The sequence below is a fragment of the Urocitellus parryii genome, chromosome 15 (assembly GCF_045843805.1).
Source record: "Urocitellus parryii isolate mUroPar1 chromosome 15, mUroPar1.hap1, whole genome shotgun sequence".
Lineage (NCBI taxonomy): Eukaryota > Metazoa > Chordata > Mammalia > Rodentia > Sciuridae > Urocitellus > Urocitellus parryii.
In genome coordinates this window covers 41140054-41155593 of record NC_135545.1, presented here as the reverse complement: position 1 = coordinate 41155593, position 15540 = coordinate 41140054, and the positions used below count along the sequence as shown (strand labels likewise).

At 40.0% G+C, this 15540-nt stretch overlaps 1 protein-coding gene across 2 annotated transcripts; it reads right to left on the bottom strand.

Moving 5' to 3' along the window:
• Positions 1-317: 317 nt before the first annotated feature.
• On the bottom strand, positions 318-14426 carry LOC113185475 (chemokine-like factor). 2 transcript variants are annotated; one of them, XM_026392637.2, is made up of 4 exons: positions 14249-14426; positions 7922-8080; positions 3131-3226; positions 318-474 (listed from the first exon to the last, which is right to left on the bottom strand). In XM_026392637.2, the coding sequence occupies exons 1-4, from the start codon at positions 14327-14329 to the stop codon at positions 352-354; spliced, it is 459 nt and encodes a 152-aa protein (XP_026248422.1). In that variant the 5' UTR covers positions 14330-14426; the 3' UTR covers positions 318-351. The 2 variants fall into 2 exon arrangements, with proteins under 2 accessions (XP_026248422.1, XP_026248423.1); XM_026392638.2 differs by lacking the exon at positions 7922-8080.
• Positions 14427-15540: the final 1114 nt, after the last annotated feature.

Sequence of the window (15540 nt, the reverse complement as noted above, 5' to 3'; positions counted from 1 at the left end):
CCTTGTTGCCACCTGGATGTGATGCTACTGCCTAGCATGGAAACTTAGAATCTCTACTCTTCAAACCCACCCTTGGGTGCTGCTGGCCAGCCCGGGAGGAACAGCGTTCTGGAGACGATTTGGAGGGGTCCTGATGCTTCTTTCCCTGGCACAGACCCAGAAGCAGGGAAAACCAGATTCCATCCCCAGGCTCCAGGCACTCCCACAGAGTTCTAGTAAGGCGGGCTGGGTACAGGGTTGGGAAACCTCTCCCTTCAGCTCCCATACTGAGTGTTCAAAAAGAACAGCAGATAATATGTGGAATAAAGAAACACGTTTAATACTTATTGCCAACTAACAAGAAACACAAGATTAGAACACTTCTCTGTCATGAGCAGGCTTTTTCTGGTAAGGACCACTTGGATTAAACAAAAGCTTCCGGTAAAGCAGGATACCATCGGCAAGGCAGCACACTGCTGTGATAAGTCCAAACACCTGGAACAAAGACATGGTCTCATTGACTTCTGTCATTCACACCCAAGGACTGCCCAAGGAATTCCCCTTTTGATAGGGTGATGAGATTGCTCCCTGCTGCTGCCCTCGAAATTAAAATTGGAAAAGGCTTTACCAAGTTTTTCTGCCTACAGAAAGGAAAAAGATAATTTAAGTGAACCGAAATACTAGTGAAGTTGTTTGTACTGGAAATTGAACCCAGTGGCACTTTACCACTGAGCTATAACCCTGGGCCTTCTAATTTTTTTACTTTGAGGCAGATTCTTGCTAAGTTGCCAAGGCTGAACTCAAGTTTGGGATATTCCTGCTTGAGTCTCAGGAGCTGTTGGGATTATAGCCAGGCACTACCACACCCAACTTGTCTTTCTGCCAACTTGCTCCTGCATGTATTCCTTTCAACCCTACAGACCATATTTAGTTATCGATCAACATTTCTATCCCAAGTGTTCAATTATTTGACTCCTCTATTGCTAAACCACTGCAGAAAGTGTCAAAGCTAATACCAGCTCAAGATTAAATCATGGGGACTACAACTGTGATTAAAAAAAAAAAATTGGAAAACTGGAGTGATGATTCAGTGAACTCCCAATGGCTGGGCTACAACTGCTTAAAGGGGTAAGATTCTAAACAGGCTTTAAGAAAATAAAGTTGAGCCAGGAGTAGTGGTGCACACCTATAATTGTAGAGATTTGGGAGGCTGAGGCAGGAGGATTGAAAGTTTGAGACCATCCTCAGCAATTTAGTGAGACTTTTGGCAACTTAGTGTGACCCTGTTTCAAAATAAAAAAGGAATGGGGATGTACTTCACGGGTAAAGTGCCCCTGGGGTACTCAGTACCAAAAAAAAAAAAAAAAGAAAAAAAAAAAAAAGAAAGAAAGAAAGAAAGAAAGAAAATTGAGGTAAAGGGACCAATAGAACAGGAGGTGGCCTTTAGATACTCTGATGGCTATTTGAGAGCTAGCACCTGGGATGGAGGAGGGAGATGTTATTGTCTCTATACCATTAGGTCAGCTTTGTCCAGCCACCAGGAAATTTGATTTTCCTACTCCTGCAGTCTCCTTTTCCACCTAGTCTCAAGCCACTGCCTCCTAGGTCCTGAGCACACTAAGTACCTGCTGCCAATCCTTTTATGACTTTGGCATTTATGCACATTGCTGGTTCTTCCCTCTGGAAACTTTCCCCTTTTCTTCTCCTCATTGTAGGTAAACTGCAATTCCACTGCCAGGGGGAAGCAGTTTTTTCTTCTGTCTATGCCCAGAATTACTGTCAACTGCTTTTATGCAGCTATGTGCATGTCTATCTCCTGGGTAAGACTTTGAGCAATTTGAGGATAAACAGGGCTCATACTCTAACCCAGTACCGTTCAAAAGGGCTAGTGAGTCGTCAATATAATCCACATAATTAAGATTTTCCAGAGCCACATTAAAAAAGTAAACAAGTAAAATTGACTTTATTGCCATATTTTATTTAGCCCAATATATCTAAAATGTTATCATCTAACATAGTGTTAATATGATCAAATTATTAATGAAGTATATTTGGGGGGCAGGCTAGTAAATCTTTGTGTATTTGATACTTACATCTTATCTCAATCCAGACTAGCCACATTTCCAGTACTGAGTAGCTGCATTTGGCTAGTGACTATTGTATGGGGTAGCATAGCCCTCTACTGTGTCAGCATTTAAAGGATGAATGAACAAGTTAAGTAGATAGACGAATGAATGTAAGTCCTATGCCTGGGCTGTTTTTCTTCCAATTAGAGAGGGATAATAAGATTGTCTTAAAAAACAATTAGGGGAAATTGCTGTTATGGTGTTGCCTCATTTCTAGCATTTCTGGTCCCTCCAGAAGTTGCTTAGGCCAAAGGGAGGTGAAAACCATGGGTTCTGAAATATATGGCTGTCTAAGAGGGGTCCATTCTTCTAAGTGGTCCATATTGCGAAAGAACAAGGAAGCAGGAGAGAAGAACTTGGTAATTCAATTCTCCAGATTAGAACTTAGAAATCAAATAATTTGGAACCCCAGAAGAATCTCAGATGGAAATATAATTTCTTGACTCTTTTATTTTGGTTGTTTTCTAGGGTAAAGTCAGATTAAATTGATTTATTTTTCTTCAAGTGGTGTTAAAGTTAACCTTTAATTGCAAGCCTTCCTACCACATCCTTTGTCATAAGGATATCTATTATAGTCCACCTGAAAAAGTATCAGAACAGTCTGTCTCACCTTAACAAGTGATATGTATCTTTTTTTTAAAAAAAAACGTGAGCTACGAAACCTGTTTTTCTTTTTTTAAAATTTATTTATTTATTTACTCTAATTAGGTATATATGACAGCAGAATGCATTTTGACTCGTTGTATACCTCATCATGTTTTTCTTTTGCTTGATATCAGGTTTCTCATGGCTAAGTATTGAAACTGACTCTACCAGCTTTTTTTTTTTCAGTCTGATATAGCCTTTATACCAATAAAGTCTGTGTAGGAACCTCATATCTCTTCATGTTAAAAGAATCGGGGCATGTATTCATTCATACAGAATATCAAGCCAGTAGGCACCGTATATTGGCTTATGAACCCAAAGAATATATTACAGTTTTCTATACTTCTGGTTTTCAAATAACTAGGAAGACCTCTACTTACCCCTCCAAAGATTGTCCATGTTGTGGTTTCTGGTATCAGTGCCAAAACAGATACGATGACCATGAATAATGTTGTTACTATCGAGTTGATAATATCCTAAAAACACAGAGTAGGATACATACAGCTTTACCAAAGGACCACCAAAGTATAGGAGTGTAGCTCAATATTGAGGCCTTGCTTAGCAGGTGCAAGACCTTGTGTGGTGTGACACCCAGAACAACAAAAAAAGAAGAGAGAGAGAGAGAGAGAGAGAGAGAGAGAGAGAGAGAGAGAGAGAGAGAATAGTCCATCAAGAAACAACAAAAAGCTCAGCTCCTTAAAGAATTCAAAAATTACATTTTATTAAATTTTTTAGCATATATCTTTCAGGAAGCCAAAGTGCTACAGTAAAGGACACCTATATAGTATTTGGTCTACAATGACACCTAGTGGTTCTCTTTACCTATAATACATCAAACATTTAACTACTTTAGCATTTATTTATTTTTTTTTTGACATAACATAAATGTCACTGGAAGCAGAACTCATCTGGTTAGGAGAGTATGAGATGTATTATATGTTTTAGGGTAGAATGGGTAGATACTCTGGGAAGTTGTAATGCTCATTTTTAATAATGTAAGAAGATATGTGGAGTAGTCTACATTGTATATCAAACAACTCTGTTATAAAATGAAACTAATAAAACTAAAGACAGCAAATAAGTACTTAAGTTGTAATTTTCAAGATGAATCCCATATACATCTGTATACAATGGCTGGCCAACGATATTGCCTTATATAGCTCACTCATTTAATAAATTCTCCACACAAAGCACTTTTCACTCTTAACTTTGTTTTAAGAAGTGCAATTTAGCTGGCATGGTGGCACCTGACCAATCCTAAGTGATTCATAAGGCCTGAGGCACAAGGATTTCAAGTTCAAGGTCAGTCTTGTCAATTTAGCAAGACCCTGTCTCAAAAACAAAACAAAACAAAACAAAAATTAAAAGGGCTCGGGATGTAGCTCAGTAGTAGAGGGCTCCTGGATTCAATCCCCAAATACAGGAAAAAGAAAATGTGCCATTTACAATTTTGAATGGATATATAGTGTGGGTAACATGGGTAAGTACTTTGTCTTTATTCTGGTTTATGTATGTTTGCAGATAAGCAGGCAGGAGGGAATCAAGACAGGAATACTAAATGTCAAAACTAATAACTTAGGAAAGTAGTTATTCAAAAGAAAGCTGGAAGAGGTTTGTTGGGGGTGGGGTAGGATAAGATTAGATACTCAGGAAGAAAGTTCTTTTTTTTTTTTTTTTTAGAGAGAATATTTTTAATATTTATTTTTTAGTTCTCGGCGGACACTACATCTTTGTTGGTATGTGGTTCTGAGGATCGAACCCAGGCCGCACGCATGCTAGGCGAGTGCGCTACCGCTTGAGCCACATCCCCAGCCCAAGAAAGTTCTTATGTGCAGGAAATATTGAAACTGGCTATCCTAGGTTAACTTTCCTGTGTGCTGAATATTTTGCTTTGATTCAAGGTAAAAGGCCACATTACTACTTCAGCCTGGTAGCCCTTCCTCCTGTGGGCAATTTGGTCTCTATATAAAAGGCTTTTGGATAAAAGTGATTTTCTATGGAGTGCAGAGAATCACAGGAAAAAAGTGGTGTACTGCCCCAGGACATCAATGATCCTTAATGGAAATTAAAATCATTTTCATATTAAAAACAAAACATCAATATGTAGAAAGATTTCACAGAAATTTTGAGCCTCCAAGGCCTGGGTTGGCTGAGTTGGTGTGCTTTCTATAATGGGACACTTGAGGGAAACAGAGGAGGCCTGCTCTACAGATTGTGTCAGGGACTACAACTGTGCAACAATAAGAAATCCAAGTGCAGATGACAACCCTTCTAATCACTAAAGGCACAAGTACTTAAAAGTTGCCTTTCCCCCGCCCACAGGTTACCTGGGATCTTTCACCAGAGAGTCCTTCAGTTGAGTGGCAGTTAAAGGACCCCTGGCAAATTCTCCAGCTGTGTTCTGCCTCTCATCCCACTCTGCAGGGACTTCATTCTGTTGCCAACCTTTCAATGTCCCTGGCCAGACTGCCTCCACTCATGGTGGCCTCTGTGGTCCAACTGTTTCTTTCCTTCCCTGCTCTGTCCCTAACTTGGGGCAAACTGCTCTGGAAAAGGCCTTTAGGGGGCTCTTTATTAATTCAGCCAGTGAATGAATAGGACTATATGTATATTTCAGCACCTACCTTTCTTACTTTCTTTGTGACCCTTCTGCTTGAAATGCTTTTCTATCTTGGCTTCTGTGACACTGCCTTTCCCTGGCCACTCCTCACCACCTAGTTTTACCTTCAGCTCCCTCCACACTCTCTAGGCCCATCTGGCCAGGCCAAGCTCAGTTACCATCAGCAGTTGATGACTTCCAAACCCCAGCTATAGCTCCTCCCTCTAAGCTTCAGACCTGTAGTGAACATTGTCATTTAAGTTTCCCATAAACAACTTAAACAACATTTCTGCACCCAAACTCGTTGCATACAGCTCTCTCCACCCTTCCTTAAGCCCATTCTTCCTCTCAATATCTTCTCCAGGTAGATATTTAAACAACAGGTATTCTACCTCGTTCCCCTGTCCTATCAATCCTACCTCATTAACCCATCTTTCCTTTCTAGGTACAGTTGTAACTTTAGTTCATGCCTTTATCATTTTCATGCCTAGATTATGATGTCAGACTTTTAAATGGTCTTTGAGAATCTCCTCTAGTTTTTTTTTTTTTTCTCTTCAAGCCATTATAGACACTGGTGGCAGTGATTATGATGGTAACCTGTAAACTTGTCATATACCTCTTTTTAAAAATCTTGAAAAGCTCCCATCAGCCTTTTGGTTAAAGCCCAGGGCACAGAAACCCTTGCATGCTCTGACTCCCTACTGCCTCAAGCCTCCCCCTCTGCCCACTTTCTTGATCACAACTTGATACTCCAGCCATTCAGAGCTGCCTGCAGGTCCTGGAGGTCATGCTCTTTTTCCACCCAGACCCTTGAGTATGTTACTGCTTCTGAGGAAGCCCCTTTCTCTTCCAGCACTCTGCTGCTAACCACTTTGGCTCAGGCAATATTTCCTCATGAGCCTGTTGTGATTGTCTCCTTTTCTGGCTGGATGCTTCTACAGCATCCTGTATGTCGACCAAGCCCTGAGTCACCGAGTTCTCATCTATCTTGCTTTCTGACTACATTGAAAGTTTTTCAAGCGCAAGATTTGTGTTTTGTTTTATCAGAGAACAGATTTAAAAGTGTGGGATTAGCAGGTGCTTATCATTTGTTGAATGAATTATTTCATTAGATCAAGATCAGAGAAAAAGTTGGGAAGCATAATGCAGCAGTCGCTTAACTACTCATATAGCATTCATTCTTTTTTCTTTTTTTTGGTACTGAGGATTGAACCCAGGGGTGCTCAACCACTGAGCCACATCCCCAGCCCTGTTTTATATTTCGTTTAGAGACAGGGTCTCACTGAGTAAGTGCCTTGCTAAATTGCTGAGGCTGGCTTTGAACATGACTCAGCCTCTGGAGTCACTGGGATTACAGGCTATTGCCACTGTGCCCGGCTCATATAGCACTATTTCTAAGTGATTACAACATTGGCAAGGTTTGATCCTGAGACTTGGAGACTACTAAGCTACTCTTTCAGTGTATTCTGTTAAATTTGGGGCTCCAATTTTATTACTGAGACATGTAAGAAGCTCCAGAAAATTATTGCATTTGGAGATAAATATTAAAATGTGTCAGTTTTATTAACTCTGGAGAAGCAGAGCAGGAAGACTAACTACATGACTTTTAAGCAAATGTAGACCAGTGTTCCTTATCTCCTTGAGAAATCCTTAGACAATCTAGCTTACTTCTTTCTGCTACTGAGGGTCATCTGAGAAAAGACTTGTAATCTCTTTTCCTAGACCTCCCTACAATCAGGTTCAACTCAGAAGTGTAGATCAAGTGGGAGGGGCTATGAAGAGCCTATCTATTTCCCAGCTCTCCCTGTTTGGGACTTCTTTAGCTTGTGATTAGCCTGAGATTCTCATCATTAGCCTTCAAAGGTGGTCCCAAAAGCTACCCTTTATAGTCAGAGAATAACTCTAACGTCCTCTCTCCTCAATAGGAGTTACCAGCTTGGATATAAGCACGCTGGAATCCAAGAGGCCAAGACAAGTACAGCAGAGAAAGACATGGCAGCTACCTGTCCAGCCAAAGATGGGAAGGGCATTAAAGACTATAGATATTTTCAAATCCCATAGACATTTTCAAGCAAGATAACACTGTATTTTATTTATCTTCCCCAAACAGTTTGATTTTTTCATTTAGTGACCAGGGATGAACAAGGATAGATATTAGGTACCTGCTGTCATCTCTATTCCCCAATTTTGAGGCCATATCAACATGCAGTTAAAAGGGAAGTAAAGATTAAAAGTGCTGTATAATTTTATTAACATGATCCTAAAGAAATTTAAATATAAATTTCTTTAGAAGATCCATATTGGAGTGAATTCTCTTAAAAGAAAAGCCAGCCACATCTACTAGTAGATGGAACGCAGAGGAGAATTTATATTCTGTGGCAGCCCAGGATCCCCTAGAGACCCTCCCCCAAGGACAGTACAGAGCACATGAGCAGCAGGTAGAGTTCCTTTTTCTTGAGTCTATCTGAGACCATCTTAAAGGTGTAAGAGAAAAAAGCAACAGAGTTTACTAAAATATGTCACAGTGGCAGGAAAAAGTAATTAAATCTTAAGGATGAAACTGAACACTTACAAGCAAAGGCCAAAATAACCATTTCATCATTCGATCAAGTCTAAATATATATAAAATTATGAAAAATAAAATAACAGTGACTTCAAATCCAGTGATGACAATGTATGGTTCAGGGGCTTGTGCGATGATAAAAAAGGTCATCGATGTCGCAGTTACTACCTAGGAGGAAAACAAACAAACCATGCTTTACTCAATGATTTCTGAATACAGTTTAAGCTGTAAAAGTGATCATTTCTACAATGATCAAATAAATAGGCTTCTGTCATATACACATACATATAAGAGCATGACTAAAATGTATGAATACAGAAACTCTTTGTGTTTTAGAGGATTAGGGGTGGCCCTCTTATTTTAAGTAATTACTCCACTTACTTTTTTTTTTTTTTTTTTTTTTTGCAGTACTGAGGATTGTACCCAGGGGCTCTTTACCACTGAACTACACCCTCAACTCCTTTTTTTTTTCAATTTTGAGATGAGGTCTCGCTAAGTTGCTGAGGGTGGCTTTAAACTTACCATCCTTCTGCCTCAGTGTCTTAAGTCACTGAGATCGTAGGCATGCACCTCGGTGCCTGGCTTCACTTGTCCTTCTGGTACTACAGTTTCCCACATCTGTTTTCTTCATCTTTTCCCACCAAATAGCTTCTTTCCCTCTCATGCTTTTAATTTGCCCTCCTCTCCTAGCTCCTTTCCTTGATATCCTAATAAATTTAAGTTGTGTTTTCCTAAAATAAACACACACACACCCTTTCCTTTCATCTTGTTCCTTATAGAAATCCCGGTTCTGTTTTCTACAACTTGTTTTGCTTCTCAAAAATGTCTGTGTAAGATAATACAAATCGAAGAAATGATTTACAGTAGAAGGGGTAGAGAGAGAAAAGGGGAGGGGAGGGGAGGGGAGGGGAGGGGGGATAGTAGAGAATAGGACAGACAGCAGAATACATCAGACACTAGAAAGGCAATTTGTCAATCAATGGAAGGGTAACTGATGTGATTCAGCAATCTGTATATGGGGTATAATTGGGAGTTCATAACCCACTTGAATCAAATTGTGAAATATGATGTATTAAGAACTATGTAATGTTTTGAACGACCAACAATAAAAAAAAAATGTCTGTGTACTGGCTATCTATAATTCCTTAGTATTCACTCATCATTTCTTAACTGTTGGCAATCTGGAATCTTCTTAAAACTTTATTTATTTTTATATAACAGCAGAATGCATTACAATTCTTATTACATATATAGAGCTCAGTTTTTCATCTCTGGTTGTGTACATAGTATACTCACACCAATTCATGTACAGGTACATGATACATGTACTTTGGATATAATGATCATCATATTCCACCATCATTAATTACCCTATGCCTCCTCCCTTCCCCTCCAGCCCCTCTGCCCTATCTAGAGTTGGTCTATTCCTCCCATGCTCCCCCTCCCTATCCCACCATGAATCAGCTTCCTCATATCAAAGAAAACATTCGGCATTTGGGTTTTTGGAATTGGCTAACTTCACTTAGCATTATCTTCTCTAACTCCATCCATTTACCTGCAAAAGCCATGATTTTATTCTCTTTTATTGCTGAGTAATAACTTAAGTGGAATGTTAACATGAAAAAATACCAGTGGGGATTAAAACGTGTTGTCAGAGAAAAAAACATTTTGATATTTTGTACTACTAAAGAACATTTTTACATGATTTCTCTCACTAAACACAATGCCAACAGAATTAAGGACATTTTAAGTATGGGGAAAAAACACCCCTGAAGATAATTAATCTAATTCAATTTTTTTTTCATTTCCAAAGGAAGATAGAGAATATGTCAATATTAGGTGAATTATTAAAGGAAAAGAATTGGTGAGTTCCAGGGAGTTCTATCAATGCCATGAAGTTCTTAGGAAATAGAGCTCTATCTAAAGTCTCTTTGTGTTCTTGGAAGTGGTTTAGTCAAGAGTCTTCCCTGGCTAGATGTTTATAATACCTTCCAGATGGTACCATTTTACATATTCTTTTTAACTTTAAGCCTACATAGGCTACTTATTCATAATTCTTTCAATTACTTTATTAGTGCCAAAGTATCTTTGAATTTCTAAATTGGTTAGTTTGACTACCAATAACTAAATTACTAAATTACTTCACTAAATTACTTCACTCTTTATAATGACTTTTAGCAATGTGTCATCTCAAATGAATTCATGGATCATAAAAATCAAGGTCAAGCCTGGTATGGTGGTACATGCCTATGATCCTAGTGACTGGGGAGGCTGAGTCAGGAGAAGTTTGAGGCCAGCCTGAGCAACTGAGCGAGACTCTAATTTCAAAAAAATAAAAGGGGCAAGGGATGTAGCTCACTGGTAGAGAGCCCCTGGTTTCAATCCCTAATACTGTTAAGTATATAAATAAACAATTAAATAAAATCAAGGCTCATTTTTTTCAGTCCCCATCTTCTGTGGCCTTATTGTATGTATCATGGTTATTGGCACTGGTAATATCCCACTTCCATACAATTTCTGTCTCACTAGGTTCTCCCTTGATGCACTTTCCTAAACTTGTGGCCTTTGTTTCCAGTTATCTTTTAAATATCCTGTTCACATCTCAAACATTAGAGGAGAGGCAAAAATGAGTTGAATTTTGGTGAATTCAAGATTCCTGTAAATCTCTTCAGTATTCTATGGAAACTGACTTTGTTATCACTGATTTCAAAAGTATTAAATTTAATACACGCTTTTTCTCTTTCTTTTGTGTTACTCAGGATGGAATCCAGGGCCTATTTCTCTGTTCATCTGGCTCCCGGGGTCACTTTCCCTTGTTCTTGTGCCTCCTGCACTGGCTCTCTCTTGGTGGGCTCCTCCACTTTTACCCACCTCTTTAAAATGCTGGCATTCCTCTGGATTTGGCCCACATCCCACTCTGTGAAATCTAAGTCTCTGTTCTTGTTCTAAAGCCCACAATTCACACTTAGACATTCAGAAACCCTAACCAGATTTACAGGAATCTTGGATTCACCAAAACTGAACTCATTTTTGCCTCTCCTCTATTCATCACCTCAGTTGGTGGTACTACGATCTACTTTATTATCCAAGCCAAAACACCTAAGATCCTGCTCCTACTCCTGACAACTGAGTTGACTTCATGCCTAAACCTGTTTGTCACTCTCTGCTCTTCATTCCTACAACTATTGCTCTTCAGCATCCTTTCCTGGAACTACCAAAGATGCTACAGTACAATTTCTAAAATGCAAATGTGTATGCATTTCCTCACCTACTTAAAATCCTTCAACATGGTCTTTAGACAGAGCCTCACTCTCATCGTCTATTCAAGGTATTCTGTGATTTAGCTCCTGTCTACTTCTCTAGCAGACTTGTCTTACAACTTATCCACAAGATAATTCCAAAGTTTACTTCTTGGTCATCATTTTACTTGAATTAATATCAGTATTTGATGCAGCTGATCATGCCCTCCTGAGAGTGTGTTCACTTAGATTCCAGGACACCATACTCTTGGTTTCTCCTACTTCTGCCCTCCCCCCACTGCTCCCTCTAGTTCTTCTTTGCTAGTTTCTTCTCTAGTTTCTGATAACTTTGGTGTTATCTTGGATTCCTCTCTTAATCATACTCTGTGTCTAGTTCATCAGCAAATCTTGTAGGTACTACTTTCAAAATACATATTGAGTATCTCTAATCTGAAAATCTAAAATGCTCCAAAACCCAAACCTTTTTGAGTTGCTAATTTAAGTAGAAAATTCCACAACTGATCTCTGAAGGAGTGCACAGACTTGTTTTCATGAACAAAATTTTTAATAATTTTTATACAAAATTATCTTCAGGCTATGTACATAAGGTACACGAAACACAAATGAATTTTGTCTTGGGTCCCTTCCCCGAGATATCTCATTACATATAAATAATATGAAAGTATGAAACTCTTCTAGTCCTGAGCATTTTGGATAAAGGATACTCAACTTGTATATTTCAAATGTGACTACTTTTTTTTTTTCTTTTTGCACTGGGGATTAAACCCAGTGGTGCTTAATTACTGAACCCTTTTTAAAATATTTTTTTATTTTGAGACAGGGTCTCGCTGAGTTGCTTAGAGCCTCTCTAAGTTGCTGAGACTGGCTTTAAACTCTCAATCCTCCTGCCTCAGCCTCTTGAATTGCTGGGATTACAGGCGTGTGCCACCTCGCCCAACTCAAATGTGACAACTTCTTATTACTTACTCGGCTACCACCAGCCACCAAGTGGCATCATCTCTTGTGCAGAATACCACAACAAGCTTTAAATGGCCTTCTTGATTCTACCTTTACCCTCCATCAACCCCCCCACCCGTCTCTTCCCATCAAACTATTTATTGTTAGTATATTTGAAAAAAAATAATGAGTCAAATATATACTCCTTTACTCAAAACCTTCTCATCTCCACTGTGTTCCTTTCACTCCACTCAAGGTACACTTGTTACCTTGCTCAATATTGACCCCTTAGGTACATTTCTGCCATAGGACCATTATTGGATTTTCCTCCGACTTAAAACACTCTTCTCCACATAACTCCCTCAACTCTCTGATGTCATCTCAACAAGGACTAACTTATTATGGCAAACTTCCTTTTCAAACTTCCTTCCCCTCCACCCACCCAAGTATCCTCCCTTACCCAGCTTTATTTTCTCTTATTCCACAGCACTTATCACTTCCTAGAATATTACATGATTAATTTATTGTGTTTGTCTCCCTGGCTCTCCTACCCCAGTATGTAAACTCCATGAAGATAGGGATCTTTTACTTTGTTCACTGAAACCTCTCTAGGGCCAGGAACAGTACCTGACAGATTATACATTCAATAAATATCCATTGAATGAATAAATAAGGCAACATTCAAAACTTCTCATAATTTGCTGTATAAGTCATATTTTTTTTTTCTCCATGCCTTGGTGGCTCTCTTAGACCCCACCCTAATTTGCTTTATAAAAGTTTCCTAATACTTCTCTTTATTTCCTTAGTTAGATGCCTTACCTTTTTACCCTATCTCTACCTTATCTCCTTTTATATAGTTATTTGCTCTGTAGCTGTTTCTTCGACTAAATTGAAGAATCCTAAGAGTCAGAGACTTGTCTTGGTATATTTTTGTTGTCCCTGGTATTAGCCCAGAACTTGGAATACACTAAATATTCAGATTGTTTGCTTAAGGAAATAATGTTAAAAACTAAACTTTTCTCATGAAACTTGTTCCTCTTTCAGTGTTCTAGAGCTTTTGGTACCTAGCACAACACTCCAGATCTTCAGGTCACTTTTCACCTGATTATTTATTCCTAACCAAAGGTCTCCCTCCCCCCTCCACCTCTCTCCCTCCCCCCCCACCTCTCTCCCTCCCCCCACCTCTCTCCCTCCCCCTCCTTAAAAAAAAAAAAACTCCAGTGTAGGTTCCTGAACTTCTCATATGCATCTTAATTTGTATTATTATATAGGTTTTTCTCAGAATCTCAGACTTTTGGTGTGGGAATGATCTTATATACAATTTGTTCTATTCACTCACCTGAAGTCTGAAGCTTTACAACATCCTTCCCAAGTGTTCCTCTGTGCATATTATCTTTGTTGCCCCGGAATAGAGTGCTTCCCAAGTGGCCATTTAACTTTGGGACCTTTTGCAAATATAAAATTCTTTCCTATGTGCAACTGCTTCCTTGTAACTTTCAACTATTTCAACCTCCTCTCCCATGTTAACTCTTTAGAATTTAAAACAATATTTTTTTCATTTTCCTTGAGTTTTCTAGAATTCCTTCAACTAAGATTGTTTCCACTTCTCTAACTAGCCCAGCCACTCCCCTCCAAATGATAATTAATTTCCTCTAAACCACTGTCCAGAACTGTCTGCAATGCTCCTGGTAAGTATGAAGCCTTAAAATAGGCAAGTTCCGTCTTTGTCCTTGCTCTGAACAATATCAGCCTTGAGCTTCATCACATCAAATGTTTGACTTACAGTAAGTAACTTTCTGATCTTGTTGGCTTCTGAGTGGTACAGCTATGACTGCATCCCCTGGTCACCTGATCTGCAGGCTTGGGGGTCCAAGTGTAGGCCATTGAGGTTGGTCTGTGGACTTTGTTTAATGACTGTATCCCCAACCCTCTCGGGAGAGGGCAGAGCTCTATGACTCCTTCCCCCTAGAGGGCAGAGCAAAATGCCTTACTTGTTGGGAAACCTTGATAAAAACAAAGTTGACGGAACCAATGTGGCGTTGTTCCACTGTAAACTTAATGACCATTCTTCCGGGCCCTTAAGCACCCTTGCTGTCTGACTCACTTCGCCCCGCGCCCTGTCCCCAGCCTTATCCCTCACCAGCCTCAGCATCTTCACGTGGCCTTTCACGCTGCAGCAAAAGGGGCGATGTCTTGGTTTCAATTGCATGGCGGTCTCCATTGCGCCAGCGAACTTGACAGCTGCACTTCTCCGATGCTTCTCCGCAGCACCCGACCCCGCCAAGCTTCGCGCAGAGGATCTCAACGGCCGCCGCCCCTCTGGGGCTTCCCTCCCTCGCGCGCTTGCGCAGCACCCCCCCCCCCCCCCCCCCCCGCGCACTCGTGCGCCTGCGCTCCACGGGAGCCTTGCGATCCGCTTGGTGGACCTGGCCCAAAAGCCAACCTGGGAGTGCAACAAAGTGGTTCCGCCTCCTGTTAGCCCGCTTCGCCCTGCCTGGTACTTAGGACCATAACTCTCCCCAGGAGCTTCCCAGTAGGCCGGCGCTGACAGGGTTGGGGTAGGGGAAGACAGGCAAGGGAGGGTGACCCAGGAATGCTTGCTGTGTCTCCGCAGACTGTGGCATCTCAAATGCCACCTCCTTAGAGAAAATTTCCCTTGATCACCCTGTGCAGAGTGGTCACCGTCACTCTCTCCTCAGCCTTTATCTCTAGCTGATATCATAAGGCTGATTCCTGTGAGGAAAGACTGATTAATGTGTACCGAGTTATAGTTAGGAGAAAGAAGTTCTGGTGTTCTGTGGCACCGAATGGTGACTACAGAGAATGATAATGTACTATTTCGCTTAAAAATAAGAATCTCAAAGAAAGGGTTTTGAATGTTTTCACCACAAAGAGGTGATAAATGTTAATAGATAAATCTACACTGATTTGAACTCTACAGAATGTATATATGTATTGAAACATCACATGGTACCTGGTAAATAGGTACAATTAAAAAATGTATTTAGTTGTAGATGGACACAATATCTTTATTTATTGATTTTTATGTGATGCTGAGGATCGAATCCAGTGCCTCAAGCATAAGAGTCAAGGGCTCTACCACTGAGCTACAATCCCAGTCCCAATAGGTACAATTTTTGTGTATTAGTTTAAAAAAATAATACATATCCCACAAAAGCAAGGACCTGTCTGTGTCTGTGTCTCTCCCTGCAGGGTCTGGCAAACAGTAGCTGTGTAGCCTGAACTAATGGCCTGGATCTCATATGCTATCTGTATTCCCAGGGTGTCACAGTCTAGGTTTGTAAGTCTGTTAGTTCTGCATAGTTTACTTTTACCTCGCACTGATGCTAGTGTTTCCATACCTAGAACAGTCTTAGATCCATTTTCCAGAAATGCTCCAATGAAGCCAATGAAATTACTCACAAAAATATT